General features: G+C 31.7%; 1 protein-coding gene across 1 annotated transcript; it reads left to right on the top strand.

Annotated features, from left to right (window-relative positions):
• The first annotated feature begins 2517 nt into the window (after positions 1–2517).
• On the top strand, positions 2518–4265 carry LOC125491748 (transcription repressor OFP13). The gene has a single exon (XM_057396410.1). The coding sequence runs from the start codon at positions 3014–3016 to the stop codon at positions 3920–3922; it is 909 nt and encodes a 302-aa protein (XP_057252393.1). The 5' UTR covers positions 2518–3013; the 3' UTR covers positions 3923–4265.
• The last annotated feature ends 15708 nt before the right edge of the window (positions 4266–19973 follow it).

Below are 19973 nucleotides of genomic sequence, written 5' to 3'. Positions count from 1 at the left end.
TAAATATGACATAAAACAGTTTTAAAATGATATAAAACACACCAATAATGACATACAAGAGTTTTATAATAACATAAAATAATTATATTAATTAGTTCGCACAATAAATCATGATGTCATGCACGCGTCTTATAATTTGTGTGTATGCGCATACAATACCCACATGATATTATCTATTGAAAAGTCTGTTTAAACATCTATCACTTGTATTTATGCATCCATATTTCACCAAAAAAAAAAAAAACATCTATCACTTTAATACTAATTTTGGCTAAATCTTTCATTAGACTTGCATGATCTCATTTTGTCTTTTTTTTGCATATTTTTGGCTGAAGTGTCGTCCTTCATCATCAACTATGTAAAAATGTCTTTCTTACAAGGGTTTCGACCAGATGAGTCACTATAAATTCGAGTCTTCATCGCAGTAGTTGGAGTGGTAGCTTGTTGACAAGATGATGGTTGGTGTGATGCTAAACACTGTCTTTTTTGAGCGACATCTCTAACAAAGATATTAATTAGTTTGTATTATCCAAAACATCATACAAGAAGTTAATTTCTACACTAATCTTCCATAAAATTAATAAGGGAAATTTCCTCATGTATCCTGAGATTTGACGTAATTCTCAAATTACCCCTCACATTTGGAGCAATTTCTCAGATACCTGAACTTTGTATTTAGGCTCAAAATACTCCTATCATACACCAAAATTCAAGTGCATTAATTTCTTAAGGTATCGTTGAAACTTAAACTTTGAATTTCAAAATTCAATAAGGGTATTTTGAGATTTAAGCCAAAATCAAGGATACTTCAGAAAATTCTCAATTATTAATTATATGAGTCAGCATTATTATGTATATTTGAAGGTAAGGGTGCTGGATAGGCTGTATTAGTAAGGTAGTGGTACGTTTTGGTGGTGGCAAGGTGAGTGATTAGGTTTAGAAGGTTAGTGGCGGGCTTAAGATATAGATAGGCTTCTATTTATATAGTTTATTAGTTTAGTATGTTAAAAAGGCAACGTCTTTTTTCGTGTTGTGAATAGTAAATAAAAATTTAATTAGATTATTGATAGCAGTTGTAAAATATTACAAGATTTAGCGTTTTACATCTTGCAATGAACTATTGGTGCAATACTTTCGATCTTTTCATCAAATAGATCTGCAAAAGCATCGAAAAAATGGACTCATGCTTCTTTTCTTGTGGAAATTAAGAAGCTAATGAATTCTAAGCAATAAATCGTTGAAATAGTTGAGTATGATTTTTTTATTTGTTTTTCAAAGAATGGGAGCTAAACTTTCCTTATGACAGAAATATAAGCCTTAGTGTTAGTTTTTGTCACATAATTACATGAATTTACATTAATCAGATATTGATAAGTGGCAAATACAAGTGTTGCTACATTCGCTTCACAATTCATGGCTTAACAATTCATGCAAATTTGTGAAATGACGACACACAAACTCGGCAAGAGGAGGGAGATAGAGGGAGTTCACTTTGTTGCTCATGTGATGTGATGGGTGTATTGATGTACTTCATTCATTCTGTTTCAAATGAAACATTAGGTGAAATGACACTCTTTATTAATCAATTTTGACTTCAATAATAAAGAAAAATATAGTCAAGTAGGATGTTGTTAGATTCGTCTCGATGTATACTATCAAATAATTATTTTTTTTATATTTTTTTTACTTGTGTACAACTAAAGATAATAATGATTAAAAAAAAGCATGTTGGGTTGCGTGAAAAAGCAAACGTTTCATTTAAAACATAATGGAGAAAATATAAAAGGTTACTGTTAAAGGAAATAATAAATATTATAAAACAAAATGGAGATGTTTAATGCATTGTGAAACGAGTGTAGTATATATATACTCCTTATGTCCCTTAATGTTTGTCCTATTATCTTTTGGGTGCTTCTAGGTAAATTAGTATTTTGTAAGAGAAAAATTAAAATAGCGAGTGATTGTGGGACTATATGACCAGAAAAGAGTGACTTTTTCATTGACTTTTAGCCAATTTGGTCAAACAATTAAAAAAAAGTGTCTAATTATCGGCTTTTTGGTTGGCTTAGAAGTTGCCTTTAAGCCAAAATAAAAAATTTGTCTTGAGCAACTTTTTTGATTGGCTTTTGGCTTGTTGACCCATAAACTCTCTAATAAACAGCCAACAACCACAACTTATTTTACCAAATATTTTTGCAAACAGTTGACTTAAACAACCAATTCAACTTAAAAATCCAATACATACAACCAATGCTTCCAACCCGTTAAACAAGGCAAAAGCCAACATTCAACAACTGATTGTCAAACAACCCCAAGGTCTAAGTAATGACTAACTTGTCTAAAAAGTTCAAATAAGTTAAAATAAGTTCAGATAAACAAAAATAAGTTAAAATAACGGACCCTAAATGACATACAACTTATACACAAAATGTGGGATCCATCTCTTTAAAGAAAATCTAAAAAAATTGCTACAAAACCGGCGGGTTAAGCCGTTTGAGTGTCCAAATATACAAAACAATAAATGATACACTTGCTTTGCTTAGCAAAAGTACAACAGAAATTCAATGGAGGCAACTGTCCCAACATTAAAATTGCTAAACTTTTACATTCAATAAACACACCTACATCTTCAAACCTTCTTAGTACCATCTCATATTACTCTTAAGACCCCACTCTTTTAACCCTCAAAAATCCCACTTTCCCTCATTTTTTTTCCTTACCTTTCTTTTTTCTCACCACTACTTCAAAATCTTTCTTTTTCTCACCATTAATGTCACCTAATGAAAACCAAGCAACCTTCTCACACTTTCATACACTTCTTCACCTACACTAAATTTTTTCCTTCACACCCATTATTATTCTTCACCATCTACTCCAACTTTTGGACAAAATTCCACAAAGAAAAAACATCTACCAAACTTTTTTTAAACTAACTGTTAGAGATACGAGATATAATCAATATCGGAAAATATATCTTACACTTATTTACTTACTTACTTATTAGCTTCCATTAATGGTGAAGAAAATGAAGCTACCTTTTCTATCTTATTCAAAAAGCTTAGACCCAAAACTATCATCTTCTCCACCATGGCCTTTTCCTTCTTGTGGAGGTAACATAAAGACTCTTTCTTTCAGAGCTAAAGATGATAATAATAATGATGGTTTTAGAACCTTTAACTCTGCTTTTCTTGAAACTGAACTCACTCCTCCTGAATCTTTTTTCACTATTTCTTCCTCTTCTAGAAGCTTCTCGACTCTTTCAGAAGATTCTGGGGATCCTGTTGAGACTGTTATTCGTGGGTTGAGGTCTGATAGGCTCTTCTTTGAGCCTGAGCGAAGTAGCTCATTGCTACTTCGCGAACACGAAAACAAACACGAACACGAACAGGAGGAGGAAGAAGAACAAGAAGAAGAGATAGTGTTGGAAAGTCCAGATTCAAAAGTAGTATATAAAGAAAGTGAAATAATGTCAATGGATTCAAATAGCCCATATGAGGATTTTAGAAGATCAATGGAGGAAATGGTTGAAGCTCATGGATTAAAAGATTGGCAAGGTTTAGAAGAACTTTTGGGTTGTTATTTGAAGATTAATGGTAAAAACAATCATGGGTATATTGTTGGTGCTTTTATTGATTTATTGGTTAGTCTTTCTTTTGAATCTTTTGTTTCCACTTCTAGTACTTCAACAACAACAACAAGAACAACAACAACAACAACAAGAACAACATCTTCTTCCTCTTATTCTAATTATTCATCTCCTTCTTCTCCTCTTTCTTTGCCTTCTTCTTCCCTCACTACCCCTTGTTTATCTTCAATATTAGATCATGGTGATGATGGTAATGTTGTTGTTGATGATGATGACAATGATGATGATGATGATGATGGTGATGATGGTGATGATGATCATGTAATTGATTGTTAGTACTTCTATTAGTTTAGTATTTTTGGGAAGTTCCAAAACTTCAAATTGAATAGTAGATTCTATGGTTTATTTATTAGGGTCAATGCTAACTTGATTATTATGCACACTACTACTACTACTAGTAGATTGAAAAAGAAGGAATGAAGCAAGATTTTTCCAATCTATTGAATGTATTATATGTACAAAAATTTCTCTATCATTCTATGTCTCTATTCTAGCTAGTTTGTTACACTATAGGTTTCCATCTTTCTCTCATGGAAGTTTGTGATGAGTCCTTGTAAAGGAAACTGCACATGCCATCACATGAAATGGAAATCAGAAAGATGAGATAATAATGTTGAAATTAGAAACTTCTGTGCCTGAGATTACTGTCTTGATTTTTCTTTAATTAGTTGTTTTTTGGCTAAGTGAGATAAGTTTGTTATTTGCTACTTTTAGGAGTTGTCCTTTGTCTTGTCTAATGGCCATTTAATCAAACACATGAAATATATAGTATAGGTGGGGTTAGGTATGCTTAGATGTATTCATGAAGTATTATAAAGAAAGAACTATCTAAACTAAAAAAATCTTTGGACTTATGTATGAACTATTCAACTACTTGTTGCAGCTAAGTAGCAATAAAAAAGTTTGGCATGGTGAATGTTATGTTTGTTATGGTCTAGTCAATTCTTGTCAAAAATATTGGCCAATCAAATAAAGCGGAATAGGGAAAATTAGGGACTTATTTTTTTTATTAGGGTTCGTGTGCTGATCGATAATAAAAATGAAATAAAAGCTTTTCGAACCAAATTAACCTTTTTAATAAATGTTGTGAAAAACTCGATCCTATCCTTATTATAGATAAGTAGATAACTAGGAAATTTTCACCTTTATTATATTGATCTATCTTTGAAAGTTCTTAAAAATCTTGTCAGCAAATCTCACATTTACCAATACAATGTCTTGGGATTTTCTAACCAAGTGAATTAAGCAAGTAAGTTTTGGGTTGAAAAAAATCTCAACCTTAATTTGCTTTTGAGTTAGGCTCGGGTTGGGTGGTCTATCTGATCAAATTTCCCTAGGCCTAAAACAATTTCAGGTCTAATGCTAAAATTTTCAAAATCATGTTGCTTTTTTATTTTGTATTTTTGGAAAAAAAAAAAAAATCATGTTTCTTATGGTTGAAGTTCATGATATATTATTGTAGCTTCATTCATTATAGATTTATTGTTGAAACTAATTTCAACCTTATAAATTTATGAAGTACTTGAATTTCATCTTCTGCCAACGTTATCAACAACAGTTTGGCAAGGAGTCACGAGTTAGAGTTTGTAAATATTTTTTTTTTTTGATAACTAGAGTTTGTAAATATTAACCCTACTCGTTCTAAAATTTAGGAATTACCAGAATATATGTGAACTTTTACCACATATCCAATTTTACCACGAAATATATGTGATTTAATTTCTTCTGTTGATCAGCCATAGAGCTTATCATTTACATGGTCAAAAAACAAGAGGGAACCTATTATTTTCTTTCTTTTGAGGGAGAAATTTTCTTGTTAATTGTTAAGAATACTCAAACTTATAACATGCATTCGATTATTCAAATGAAATATTTTGACCTAGCTCTAAATTGTATTTGAAATTAGATAATTTAGTTGTGACTTGAACCAAATTGCCACGAAAATTAGTTTAATATTAAGTGATTTTAGTTAAAAAAAAGTTCAAATTTTAATCAAATTGATTGACTCTGATTGAATCAAGTGGAATAAACTGCATTTATCCTAAGTATTTAACCTCAATCTCTATAACTAAATGGAGTTGCATGGACACGAATAGTTCTGGACGCGATTCAGAATCACAATTAGTTATCGTTCGTTCTTTATCGTTTTCTATTCCAGTTTTCAGTTTTTTTTTCCAATCAAAAACAAAAATATAGAAACCAGAACAAGTAGTTTCAAGTATTCCGTTCAGTTTTCAAAATTGACATGTTTAGTATAAGTATGACTATTTTTAAGTCTACTATAGACCTTATATTATATGACTTATATATTTCACAAAATCAAATACTGAAAATCGACAATAATATCGAACGAGTCCTTAACGAGTTGTGTTTCTTTCCTGTTTGTGTTTTTGTTAGTTTTAATTTCTTTCTTTTTTTGCTTATTTGGGGTTGTCCTTCTCTCAATCACCATGATAACAATTTTTTTTGTTTGCGACCTATAAAACCTGCTTAACGAACATAGGAAGGTCTAATTTGACTTCTTCAAGTAAAGAAAGCATTTGCACTTAAAGTATAGAATATTCTACTCTAGACAATATAAAATTAGAAAGTATTTTTTGCTACCAAAATTGCACTAAATATAGTCCAGTATAGCATTGAGAAATAGAATTAAAATCTCATGAAAGGTATGACTTTAAGTCTTTAACAACTAATCAGCCACTTTGATTTGTCATTGACTCATTGTTTCGGCCAACTTTTAGTTGGCACAGACTTAATCCTAGCATACTTTAGAGATACTTAAGCAGTTGATACATTTTGTCACCCTATTATTGTCATTATATAAGACAACCAAATCGACTCACTAAATGATGTATATCTACAAATCACATTAGCACGCACTAACTACTACACGTTTCGTCCCACAATATAGTGCTTGTTTTTTTTTTTTTTACACGGTCTCCAAGCTTTAACCTCTAATATCTTCAATTCCGTATTAATAAAAAATATAAAAATTTGATATTATGATACACATTGAGACGAATATAACAAGATCCCACATGAATATGTTTTTTTTTATATATATATAAATGGAAATATTCGGTCAAAGATTTTAAAGTTTGACCCACCAAAAATGAAGTATTAGGCACTATATTATGGGACAGAGGGAGTAGAATTTTACAATACTATATAGTACTTCATATACTAACGTTTTCATAAAATATATTTAGTGCTTATCTAACGCTACGAAAAGTTCATTAGCCAGATCCTACTAAGATAAATTATATATCTTACATAGCTGAAAAATATTTGGTGCTTATCTAATGCTACAGAACGTTCATTAGCAAGATCCTACTAAGATAAATTACATATCTTAGATAACTGAAAAATATTCGGTGCTTATCTAACGTTGCGGGACGTTCATTAGCAAAATCCTACTAATATAAATTACATATCTTACCTAATAAGTTACGAATATTTTATATAATAGTGCAATTTGCAACTAAAAAACGGGGATGATATATTATAGTACAACAATTATATAACATTAGATCTGATTTCATATGCTTTGGATTTTGAAAAAGAAAAATGATATATTTGGTGAGCAAAAGAGAAGGTTTCTTCAACGGCATTCTGCCATAATATTAATGAGGATAATTAATTCCAAGTTCCCAACGATAGGGGGTTTCTGAGATTATTGTAACACCCACAAGATGGACATCATGCACCTTAAATCACAATCGTATAAAATAGTTAATTTGCTTGTGATGGTGATGGCCAACACATGATCTTGTCCGTCCATTTTAAATTTTGATGGTCATTGTCTATTGATAGCTACTATTCTCCATTCCTTGTTCAGAAATTTGGCTTGGCCTCTGCACTTATATTTTTGCACCTGCAAGAATAAAGGGGAGTTTTTTAAACAATTTATTTCAAGTAGTAAACCATAAATTCAGAACATCTAATTTTAGTAGTGTCTTTGCATGCAGGAGGTATAAATGTATACTGCTATATGATTCATATTCCACATAACAAGCAAAGCTTAGTTTAGTGGTAAAGGTTTAGCCTTATAACGTCAAAGCTATCGGATAAACCTCACTAAGGGCTCTTCGTGGATGAACGTGTCAATTTAGTAGGGTTCTTTATCTTATCTACGTTAAAAAAAATATAATTCATTTTCCATCTGTTTTTCTAAGAGCTATTTAAAATAAACTATTGAAATTGTCGATGCATAATTTTGACCATAAGTATCTTAAACGACAACTATATATAGCAAAAGTTATAAAATATTATATTATTATTGTTATATACATTGAGTCAATCCATCTTGTCTAAAATGGCAATCTACCTCATCAACATCGCCTATGATCTCGACAACTACATCAGATTTTCGGCTCTCCCCACCTCTTGGCCAGTTAAAGTAGAGCGTAGATGCATCGGTCAACCCGATTTCAAACTCATCTGCTATTGGCGGAATTCTTAGAGATCATCATGGCAAGTTCATCTGTATGTTATTAAGCACGATTCCATTCATACATGGAGTTCAATAATGCAGAAGTTCTTGCAATTCACCGGGTTTTCAAGATCACTTATTCTTGCAATCGAGTTCCAAGCGTGCATATTATAGTCGAATCAAATTCAAAGAACGTTGTCCAATGGTGCACAAAAGAAGATGGGGGCCATGGAATCTAAACTTCATTATTATAAACTTCATCCAGGGAGAAACAAAAAAAGACCCTAGGGTATCTATCATATACAAAGGAAGAGGCTCAAATATGGTTGCTGACTTGCTGTCAAAACAAGGGCTCTCAAGGCAGTATGAATTTTTAGCCTGACTTTAAGGCATTTATCTGACTAATAATCTCCTGTAATTCATGTTCCTTTAAGACACATTTGGGCTGCCTTTGAGGCCCACTGTTCGTTTGTTGCATATTGTTTGTAAAAAGAGCCTGTTGAGGTGATTAATGAAATCCCAAAAATTATCAAAAAAAAAATATATACATTCAGTCAAATTTTCTGTAACACTTTATGTACCTACATTAAAATATATTCATACTCCATCTGTTTTCTAAGAACTGTTCAAATTACACTATTAAAATTGTCAACGCATAATTTTAACCATAAACATCTTAAACAACTATATATAACAAAAGTTATAAAAGTTTGTATTATTATTTATACACATTGAGTCAAATTTTTAATTACACTTCATGTAGTAACATATGTCTTTATATATTGTTATAAAATATGATCACATTGTGGTACTTGAACAACATATATGTCAAAAATACTATTTGAAATAAATTTAGTACATATTTTTGAATTTGATTTAATTTGGGGGTATTGTGAATATTTAGCATCTATTTCTTAGCATGAGACAAAGAGGAAAGACCTGGATTTCTGCAATTTTAATGGCTGAGAAATCTTCCTCTTTTTTTTTATCAACACGGACAAAAGAAAAGAAGTTTTAGAAGAATACAAAAAGTGTATCTGATTTAATGCTCTGATGTAAGAAAAAATTTAACTACATGGTCCATTTAAAGTGGTCACCCCAACTTATCATGTATCACGTATGGGTAGATATGATTCTCATTAGAGGAGTATAATGCTGAAGGATAAAACAAATTTGAAAGACATTTTCTTGTTTCGGAACGGGTAAAACTACATGATATGGTTGCCTCTATAGACAACATTTGTGTCTGATATAATCAACATTTTTGCTTGGCAACATTTTAGGGAGTTAGGTTGTGCTTTTTTAGATAAAATTTGGATGAACGGAATGAAACTGAATGGAATCGAATTAAACTAAATTGATTTGCATTGGTTACAAAGTCTACAATAATAAACTCTAGGCCCTATACTGCACTTAATACAAATAGTCACTATAGTTAATCTGTCATTATATATTCATGTAAACTTTTGTTTAATTACCAAAAAAAAACTATTGTAATAAAAAGGCACTTTTCTTCCTATTAGGTTAGACAACATTAGCTCTGTGATCGACAATATTTTGTGGATCATAATCAGCTTCACTTTCAACATCCGGGCGAAAAGATTCTCCTTCTGCAAAACTTCTAAATTATGTGCAAGGTTTTTTTTTTTAATTAATACATTTCTAGATTTATTGAGTGTTAATTGTGATATAGTAATAATCAGCACAGCTAGTTGAGTTAGGTCATACTCTAATGTGTACCAAAAATTAATAATGTTCAGTAGTGTACTATTATTGTCCTTATTGAACTCTCCTTATTAAAATGGTCAAATCATAATTTATAGTTTCTATCACAATTATGTATCTATAACTTAAGGTATGTTCTTCTCAATTTATCAAGCTAAACTTTAGCAAAAAAACTATAAGTTCTAACACAAATAAGTTGATGGAGTAAAAATAAGTCTATTAGAGATAAGTTATATATATATATATATATATATATATATATATATATATATATATATATATATATATATATATATATATATTAATTCAACACAATAAGTTAAATTTAAGAAAAATAAGTTTTTTTTTTTTTTTACGGGATAGATACCAATTTTATTCATTCAAAAGTAAAACATCAGATAATACGTTATTACTAATATCAATTATTAGGAGGATACTCCTCCAACCACACTCTCATCTCCATAAAACTCTCACTTATCTTTGCAAGCTTGTGGACTACCACATTTCCTCTTCGTTTTACAAAGGAAAGCTACAACATCACAAGAATTAGCCAATACTTAAATATCACGCACTATCATACCAAATGAAGAAGAAACAACCTTGTTTTTGGAGAGGTACGTGTACAACTTCATGTTGTGATTGTTGTCCGTCTTAAGGATGAGATTCTTAAAACCCGACTCCATGGTGGTCTACATGGCGTGACGCAAAGCCACAACTTCAGCAACTTCTACTTCCAGGCTTCCATCAATCTCACAGTAAGTAGCTACCAACACATCTCCTACATTAGCCCTTGCAACTCCTCCTAAGCCTACACTTTTGATATGGAACACCGCAGCATTGACATTGACTTTTACAACTCCGGGGGGGGGGGTCCCAATCGACTCACCTCCAAAACCTCCTTTGATTGCCTCTCCCTCCTGCATTCGCCTTCCCAAACTCCCTTACTCTCCCTAAAGTCTTATATGGATCACCTCCATTACCTCCTATCTTTTGCCCTCAAACACCCATTTGTTTCTTCTATTCCACACACTCCATAGTATGCTCCAAAAGATCTCCCACCATGCCTCTTCCTTTTGATTTTTTCGAAGTATTATACACCACTCAGCCTCCGGGGATTTTATAAAGAGGTGAACTATAGTTTCTTCCTCCTCCCCACACATTGGGTACATTTTATCAACATTTATTACAAGCTGACTTTTGACCGCTGAACCTTTTTGAACCGCTCGTCACACAAGGTGCTTGGATTTTGAATAGATAGTTGCGCTCCATAACTGCTTCCAATCAAAGTTCTCATGAGAGTGAGAGGTTGAAGCATCAACCATTAACTCAAGTAGTACACACTTTTCCCCTTAAACTCCCCATCTTTGCTTTCATGCCAAGTCCAACCATCCTTCTCATCCTCCCCTCCCCTTCACACCCTAATGTAGTGAGTTTAGGCCATGACCCTACTGCTAGACGAACCCTCCAAGCTCATCTAAGTCCAAACTCCTCCCCAATCCCCCAACCTTGTTGCTCCCAAGGATCGAACACGGGTAGAAATGGATTCGTTCAAGAAGGGCTCCAAAAGATGTTGATGGTAAATAAGAGGATTGGTTGCGGAGAAAAACAAAAAGGGATTCGTATTCGTTCACATACATGGAAATTATATAGGAACAAGAATAATCTTTGATTCCTTTTTGAAGGTATTGCCCTTAGAAGACAAATTGGGCATGATGGATATAAATACCCGATCCCCGTATCCATACCCATCACCTATTCATTACCCATTTCGGATACAAGTCAAATAATATACTCACCCATTTGGCCACATGCATGATTCAAAGAGAGTCTAAGAGCTCGTTTGGTTACTGTTGGAACTTGATTTCCATGAGAAGTCTTATTTCATGGAAAGTAAATTCCCTTGTCTTTTTCCTAGGAAATGAGTTTTGATGTTTGATTGAGCATAGAAATTTGTAATTGACACAGGAGTTTCTAATCACCAGGGGTGTTGGTGATTAATTTCCTACACTACATAGGAATTTCCATTTCCTTGGAAATTCTATTTCTCATGAATTCTCTATTTCCTGCATACCAAACAACTATCTTATTTTGTACTTCTTAAGAAATCCAGATTCCATTGGAATTTGAGGTGAACCAAACAACCTCTGATAATAGTTGGAGTAGTGGGATCATATCAAATATAAAAGTGTTCAAACAATGCAAAATAAGAAAGTGTTGAAACTAACTTAAGACAAATATAAAAAGGAAAATGTTCATATATTTCTTGCCATGTTTGTTATAACTGTTTCATTTAAACCCATATATAACTTAGAAGTGTGAATATTCAAACTCCCATTTAATAACTCAGAAATAAAGATACCAATTTCCAATAGGATAAGAGAGATGTTAACATTGAAGGGATCTACATGACAACTTAATGAGTTATAGAAGTATTATCCGACATAAATTTATTCACATTTATCATCTTGCGCTACCATTCCCATTCTTTCTCCTCCAACTCTCCAAGTGATAGATAAAGGAGACTGGAGACAACGTTAGCAATAGTAGGGACGGGAATGCTTAATTTGATGCATGACCTTTCAAACGAATTAAGTTGTATAAATTAATAAAGGGTTAATGCTATATGCAACCCTTAGGAAATAAGTTGTGAATTTATGAATTTTTTTTGCATCAATCGATGTAATAAATGATCAATTAATGCAACTTATTTCCATTTTTAGCTTCTTATATACAGCCTTTAGGGCTGCATATAACTTTTCCCATTACTCCCTCTGTTTCAAATTATAAGGCATTTTAGCTAGAAGAATTTGTTTCAAAATATAAGGCATTCTACAATACCAATGTAAGATTAAATGCGATTTTATATTATCAAGATAAGCTTATAGGTTATTTTGCATTATCAATACAATATTTAATGTCAATTCTTATTACCCATGCAAAACTAACTAAAATTAACTAAATTATTAATCTGTGTGCAAAAACCTTAAACGACTTATATTTGAAACGGAGGGAGTAATAATCTATGGTTTCAATAAAACTAAATGTCAAATCCATGCAGTTCTCCATAAGTTAAAAATAAGATTACTTTTTATAACGAACTTTTTTTTAAAAAATTATCTTTTAAAAATTTTCTTTCAAAAAACTAACTTATATAACAAATTCCTTTCATAACTATCATCTTACATTTATATTTAATATCAATCAATAAATGAAAGTCGTCATAACTATTTCTGCCGATGGGGTAGGGAGAAAAGAAGAGGAAAGCGAGAAAGGAAAAGAAAAGCAATTTATGGTGATTCAATTTTTAGTAATTAAACCCTATTTATGATAAAATGATAGCATATTGAAACAAATTTGTTTTATATATAAGGAAGTTTTTTGAAAGAAAATTTTTAAAAGATAGTTTTTTGAAATTTTTTGATTATAAAAGACACATAGTTTTATAAAATTTTTGCTAAGATATATAAAGAAACTAAAAGGCAAATACTCGTTATCTTTTCAAATAATGGTACCAAATCTCAGGTACTCTAAAACACTTTTTTATCTGCTTATTTGATATTGGTCCTATATGGCATTAGCGTTTGAGGTAGCGGTTAGCGGTTTGAGAAGATTAAAACGCTACTTAAGAAAATTATAAGTATTCTGTAAGGTAGTGCACAAAAATTAACGGTTAGCGGTTAGTGGTTGTAGTAGCGGGTAGCAGTTAGAGTAGATTATGAATAGTGGTTGTGGAACATTACTACAAGTAACGTTTGAGATTTAGAAGTAGCGATCTAGCAAATAACCATTATATAATAGCATAACGTAGAAATATTAACCAATGGTTTTTATTTCTTTTTCCTTTTACTGTTTATTAATTGTTTTATTTAATGGCAATTCAATGTTATTTTGCAATAGCAGAGATGTAATTTAAATATTTATTTTAAAGATAAGATATTTTACAAGTATTTTAGTAAAATTGATAATATAAATTTTTCGAGGGTTGAATATTTTCTTAGATTTATACATTTCTTTGAGCAGCTAAAAAGTCGTATACTTCTTTTTGTGTAATTTCTTTGAAAAAATAAATCTTGAATTTAACTATTGAACAAACATATGATATTGATATAGTTCATCTCATATCAGAATAAATGTCATTTATTGTCTTTTATAATTTCAACAACTACTTTTGCCAAATACTTATAATTAAACAACTAATTTAATCGTTGATCACTGACAGCTACTAGTAGATAGCTAGCAGCTACCCCCAACAACTACAACTACTGCAACCGCTAACAGTTACTAGAACCGCTAGTTTTGCAAACATGTCATATCTTAAATGATCAAATGCCAATTAGAAAAGACATGAGCAAATAATATATGGAACTGCAAATAATGTGAAAGGGAGCCCCTAGTTTCTTTGTTTTTTTTTGCCTAACACCCAATGTACCCACCGTCAATAGTAGTGCCTAATCTCGTGGCTTTAAGTGCTCCACTTAAGGGTAAATGATTCGCCAAGAGTCTCTTTTATTAATGTATGACACACAACTTTGTCACACGTTAATGAAAGCGATCGACACAACATAGTCATTTGAGAAAATCTATTTAATATTTATTGTTAACCATTAAAGTTGCATATATTGGAACAATTTATTAAAAAATAACGAGTAATACTACATTGTATAGGAAAAAATTTATATTATGCTAAAAAAGAATCTTATGATATTTGGGCATATGATTACCAGGAAGGCGAGTTAATCAATTAAATTCTTCAACTATTATGCTATATTAGATAAATTAATATCTCTTTAATTATTGGAATGCTTGAATTTTCTCAAAGAAAAATGATCATTAACATGAATAATCTAATTTTCATTTGTCTTCTTAAATTCTAACTTCAGATTATTCTAGAATAATCTTACCTTTAGGGGATACCTTCTCAAAATAATTCGAATTATTAATTATATATATATTATAGACCTTAAATGGATAAGAACATTAATAGTTTGGACAATTTTGAAAAGGTCCCTCAAATTGAGATTTTTCTGGAACAATTTAAAATTGAGATTATTTTGAGAAGACTGGTGAAAGTTGTGATTATTCATGTCAATTTTTTCAAAAAAATAACGCTTTTGGCGATTATTGTTCATCGATTATATTTTTCATATTATTGACATTCAAAATTTGAAATGGTAATTCATCAAAGAATTAAAAAAAAGAAAAGGATCGTTATAAGGGATTGTACCCTATTCAGACCAACAAACTGCAGGCTTGTATATGTCAAAATGCCTCTGGATTCTGGAAAACAAATTATGTTTGTTGCTTGGCTGGGTAAACAGCGTCCAATAGCTTGGTAAATAGAGAATAGTAGCTCACAAATCAAAGTAAAACAAAAAAATTCCAGTTTCCCAAAAAACTATCAAACATATATAGAGATTATGGAATTTCTTATGGTATTTAATTAGTATGTGAGGACATGTTTTCCAAGAAAAACAAATGATTTTTAAAGTGTGAACTAATTAAGAGATGTTATTAAAGCATTGATTATTTTCCGTAAAGCAAGGTCCAAGAAGAGACCTCATCATCCATTCCTAGGCCATGTTTTTGTCACTTTGGTGGCAATTGGCATGGAGCAAGCCAATGTTTTTCAAATTCCAACTTACTTACTATTCGGCATTATGAGTAAAAAAAAATGTGTGGAAACTTTTATGGAAAACGATATATGAATGAAGTCATTATGTCCAAGAACAATTGTGTACTAATAGGTAAATTATTAATTAATAATAAACATTAACGCTTAGTTTTTGATTAGTCGATACTATCACGTATAAAAAAAATTGTATGTGCAACGAGCTACAACATTAGTTGATGGCGTGTTGTGGGTTATTGTTTAGTAAAAACGAGATTATTGATGATGCATCATATATGGTGTTATTGATAAGCATTACATAAGTTATAATGAAGTCACTATTAATGTATATATGAATCTAATGATAAGCGCATATATACTTAGGGCCTGTTCTTCCCAACTTATTTTCAGTTCAGTTCGGTTCGGTTCAATTCAGTTCGGATCAGTTCAGTTCAGCTCAGCTCTTGACAATACTTTTACTCTCACATATCACTATTCATTTCAATTCAATTCAGTTCAATTCAATTCAGTTCAGTTCAGTTTAGCTGTTTTATGTCGAAAAGAACAGGCCCTTACTCATAAATCTACATGATGTGTCACACGGAAGACAACCTAAGATAATACATTAATACCATGTTTTTGATTTAGATTTGTAGGAAAAGCTAATTATAATTGAAAGTTTTTGGTGTTTTTCCATATTAATCTCAAATATAGTTTATTTCTTCATAATCCCAAATTTGGAAGAATCCTTCTAATATTGTTCTCAATTGACTTGTATGTTATCAAATCCACTCCTAACTCGCTATATCTAACTACCCCTTTTCTAGGTCCATACTTTTATTTTCTTTCTTCTTCTCCTATCCCTCATTAACCCATATATATTTGCCAAGTGCAGCATAATAGGTGAATTTTTATCACACTTTCAAGTGGTCAACTTTAATTGGGAATAATATGAAAAGAGTGTCCTTAAACTTAATTTCTAAATAAGTGCAACAGTTTAACTTTTATATTTGACATCGTACAGTTTTTGCCTATTAATATCTTTAATTGTGTATTTGTAAAAATTATAAAAAGTTGATATTATGAAAATATTCATTGAAACAAATCCTGCATTATTTTACATAATCATTTTTATATTTATTAAGTAGTAGAAAAATACGGACAAATCGAGGTATGTGAATAGCGCAAAAGTCAAATTATTGCACTTAAAAAAATAGAGGAAATATTGGCCTTGTTTGGCAATTGGTGGATAACTATAACCTGTTAGCTGATTGTATTAGCTGATTTGATTAGTTGTTTGTAAAAAAGTGTTTGAAAAGTAGCTGATAGTTGATTGCTACATTGTTATGTAAAATGATCAATAAAGACATGTGCATAGTATATTGTTTTACCTTTAATTATTTATTGATGTAATTTCTGACAACTTTAGGACATAGATGTAATTGGTCGACTCATTTTCAAACCTCTAATTTCAAAAAGCTCCTCCCCTAAATTTTTCAAAAATAGGTTTTTGGGCTTAATAAGCTAATTAAAATCTCCTTTTACCAAACAATGAAATTAGAGGATTGACTAGTCAAATCCTCTAATATGAGCTCAAACCTCTAATTTTTCCCCAAACTTCTCTTTACCAAACAAGGCCATTATTTATGGTCAAGTTTTTATTTCAAAAAGAGGTTCATTAGCTAATGACCAACTCATGACATCACATTATCTGGATCCCAAGAATCAGTCAAGATACGCTATTTTAGGCCCTGTTCTTTTGGACTTATTTTTCAGTTCAATTTAGTTTAGTTCAATTAGTTTCCTTTCACAGTTTTGATTAAGTTTAGTTCAATCCAATTCAATTTTAAAAAAACAATGTCTTAGTCTATATTATTGTAGCAACTCCATTTTTGTTTGACATAAACAATTAATGTCATAGTAGCTGAACAAATTCTTAAAATTGATAATTTTTAACCTTTAGGCGAAAAGACGATCTCCTAGGCCCTAACCAGGGTCCGCCTCTAACTAAAACTCCAATAACGAGTTAGGCCGAAAGGCCCTTCCAAAATAATGCATAACGGCCCAGCTCGTTGTTGGCACTTGGCAATAAGCTCGAAATTACTACAAACTAGAAAGAATGTCACTCGAGCTACGACTACAAGTGGAAGCCCATGCAATGCACCGTAGTGTTAGTTTGTTATACACTTATACTGTTATACTCCCTCCGTCCCATAATATAAGTCCCCTTTTTTTATAAGGTGTCCCAAAATATAAGTCCTATTTCTATTTTCAATCAATAATTATGCCCAAAATATCCTCATGAAAATAATATAATTCCCAAAATGTCCTCATAATTTCAGCTTTCAATGCACCATCATTAATGACACAATGGAATTTTTTACCCTATTGAACTACTCTACACATTAAACCATACAACATTAATGTTCATTTTAAATTTTTTATTAAAAAGAAAAACACAATGCAAGTGTTTCCCAATAAAAAATGAATCTTTTTATTTAAATAAAACAAGATTCCACTTTACCTTAATTCCCGTGTAAAAACAGAATCAGGACTTATATTATGGGACGGAGGGAGTAGTAAGTAGGTAAGAAAAAAAAATTGGGGTGCCCTTACATTCCAAGAAAAATTAAGAATATTAGGGTGTTCAGCTTTGAAATACTTCCTCCGTTATGATTGACTTATAACAAGGGATAGTGATAAATTACATTGGGCATGTTAGTGCCATTTTTGATATTTTATGGGCCCGAGGCAAAATAAAAAAAATGAGCCTCCATCTAAAATACTTCTAAAAATTTTTGGGAAGCATGTGATATTTTCCATGAAAAATAATGGTGAAATCAATTGGAATATGGGAAGAATTGAATGAGATTTGGAAAAAAGCAGTAGATGGAAATGAAAGGTCATGGAAAATTGGAAACGGGAGGAAATAAGTTATTACGTAGCTCAAGTATCATTTTTTTTTTCAGCACTTAAGTTATCATGTAGCTTATAGGCAGATGGGCTTGGGGCATGTACACAAGTCCACGTCGTAGGAGAGAATGACTACATTCAAGGTTGACAATGTTCCATTCGAAAACCAATTGGTGATAGGTGGAGTAACCCACCAATCTATATGTTAGTCATTCTCTCTCTAATTCTTCATTGTGGGACAAACTACTCCTAACTACATGGGTTATACTGTTAACTAGAAATGGCTAGCAAGACGGGCCAATCCAGCCGACCTCATGGGCCATGTGGGTTGGGCCTGCAAAAAGTATGGTCCATCCTAACTCGAACCGTGAAATTGGTGGGTGGGCCATGGACAAGATTTCTTGAGCCCAGTCCACTAATACCCGCTACTAATTAAAACCGCCCAGCCTGTACCATGAAACAGGTCCAACCTGGCTCATGAACCGGATCAGCCCAATCCAAGTAAGTATTAAACCAAATTATGTATAAGTTAATCAAATTGTATATATTTTAATCAAATTGCATATATTATAATTCAATCAAATTTAAAAATAATGCAATTATTCAATAATATTAATAGTTGTGTATATTTAAATTTATTTTAAAGATTTTATGTAACAATAATGAATAATTACAACGATTAAATAATTTTGAAAAAAGTTCTCATGTCATGCCGACCTGCTAGCCCGGTCCAATCCACAAGACCCGCGAACCGTGAAAATCGGTAACAGATCGGTGTGGGTCAAGGGATAAATGGGCCAACTCGCACAACCCATGAATTTCACGGTCTGGTCCTGGACCACTGCCTCGCCTGGTTCGTCCAGCCCGCACCAGTGACATCACTACTCTTAACAGAGAGGTATAATATTTAGGTGAGGAAAAAGAGAGAGAAAGGTGACTCATGAAGAGGACTGAAATAGAGACAGAATATTAAAAAAAATGTAGTGTTGCAAGTAAATTAAAACAAGCTAAAATGCATGGTCTTGCAAGTAAATTAAAATAAGCCATAATGATAAATGTTGAAATTAAATAAGGATGGAAGAAGTAGATTTGGAACTGTTGATTAAGGATTCCGAAACAAGATCTTGTGGTCCTAGTTCGAATATATAAACTACAAATTAGTTCATTCAAAATTTCCATAACCTAGTTCAGCTAAATTCAGATAAAAATAAATGAAATTAGTTCATTTGAGTTCAGACAAATACCATCATTTGTAAGGATGTTGTAGGCTGATTTTATCCTAAGATCCAGTTCTAATTGTTTCTCCTTACTAAAAAAAATTGATTTCAAACAAACAAAGTTGCCAAGTGGAATGTAAAAGTTATTTCTCCTAAAAACGGACATATCAAAAGTCCTTATGAGAAATTCTCCTTATAACGAACCTGATAATAATATTTTCTTGTAACTAGGGATGGCAATGGGTCCAGGACCCTACCCAGATCCATCCAGTCCCTACCCTAAAATTAGGGTATGGGTCTTAATTTTTTGGACCCTATGGGTAAGGGTAGGGTATGAGTCTTGGTCCTATCGGATAAGGGTAGGGTATGGGTCTTGGTCCTATCGGATAAGGGTAGGGTATGGGTCTTGGTCCTATCGGATAAGGGTAGGGT

This window comes from Beta vulgaris, chromosome 7, assembly GCF_026745355.1.
Source record: "Beta vulgaris subsp. vulgaris cultivar EL10 chromosome 7, EL10.2, whole genome shotgun sequence".
Lineage (NCBI taxonomy): Eukaryota > Viridiplantae > Streptophyta > Magnoliopsida > Caryophyllales > Amaranthaceae > Beta > Beta vulgaris.
Note: the sequence above shows the minus strand (reverse complement) of the source record. Positions and strands in the feature narration are given on the sequence as shown.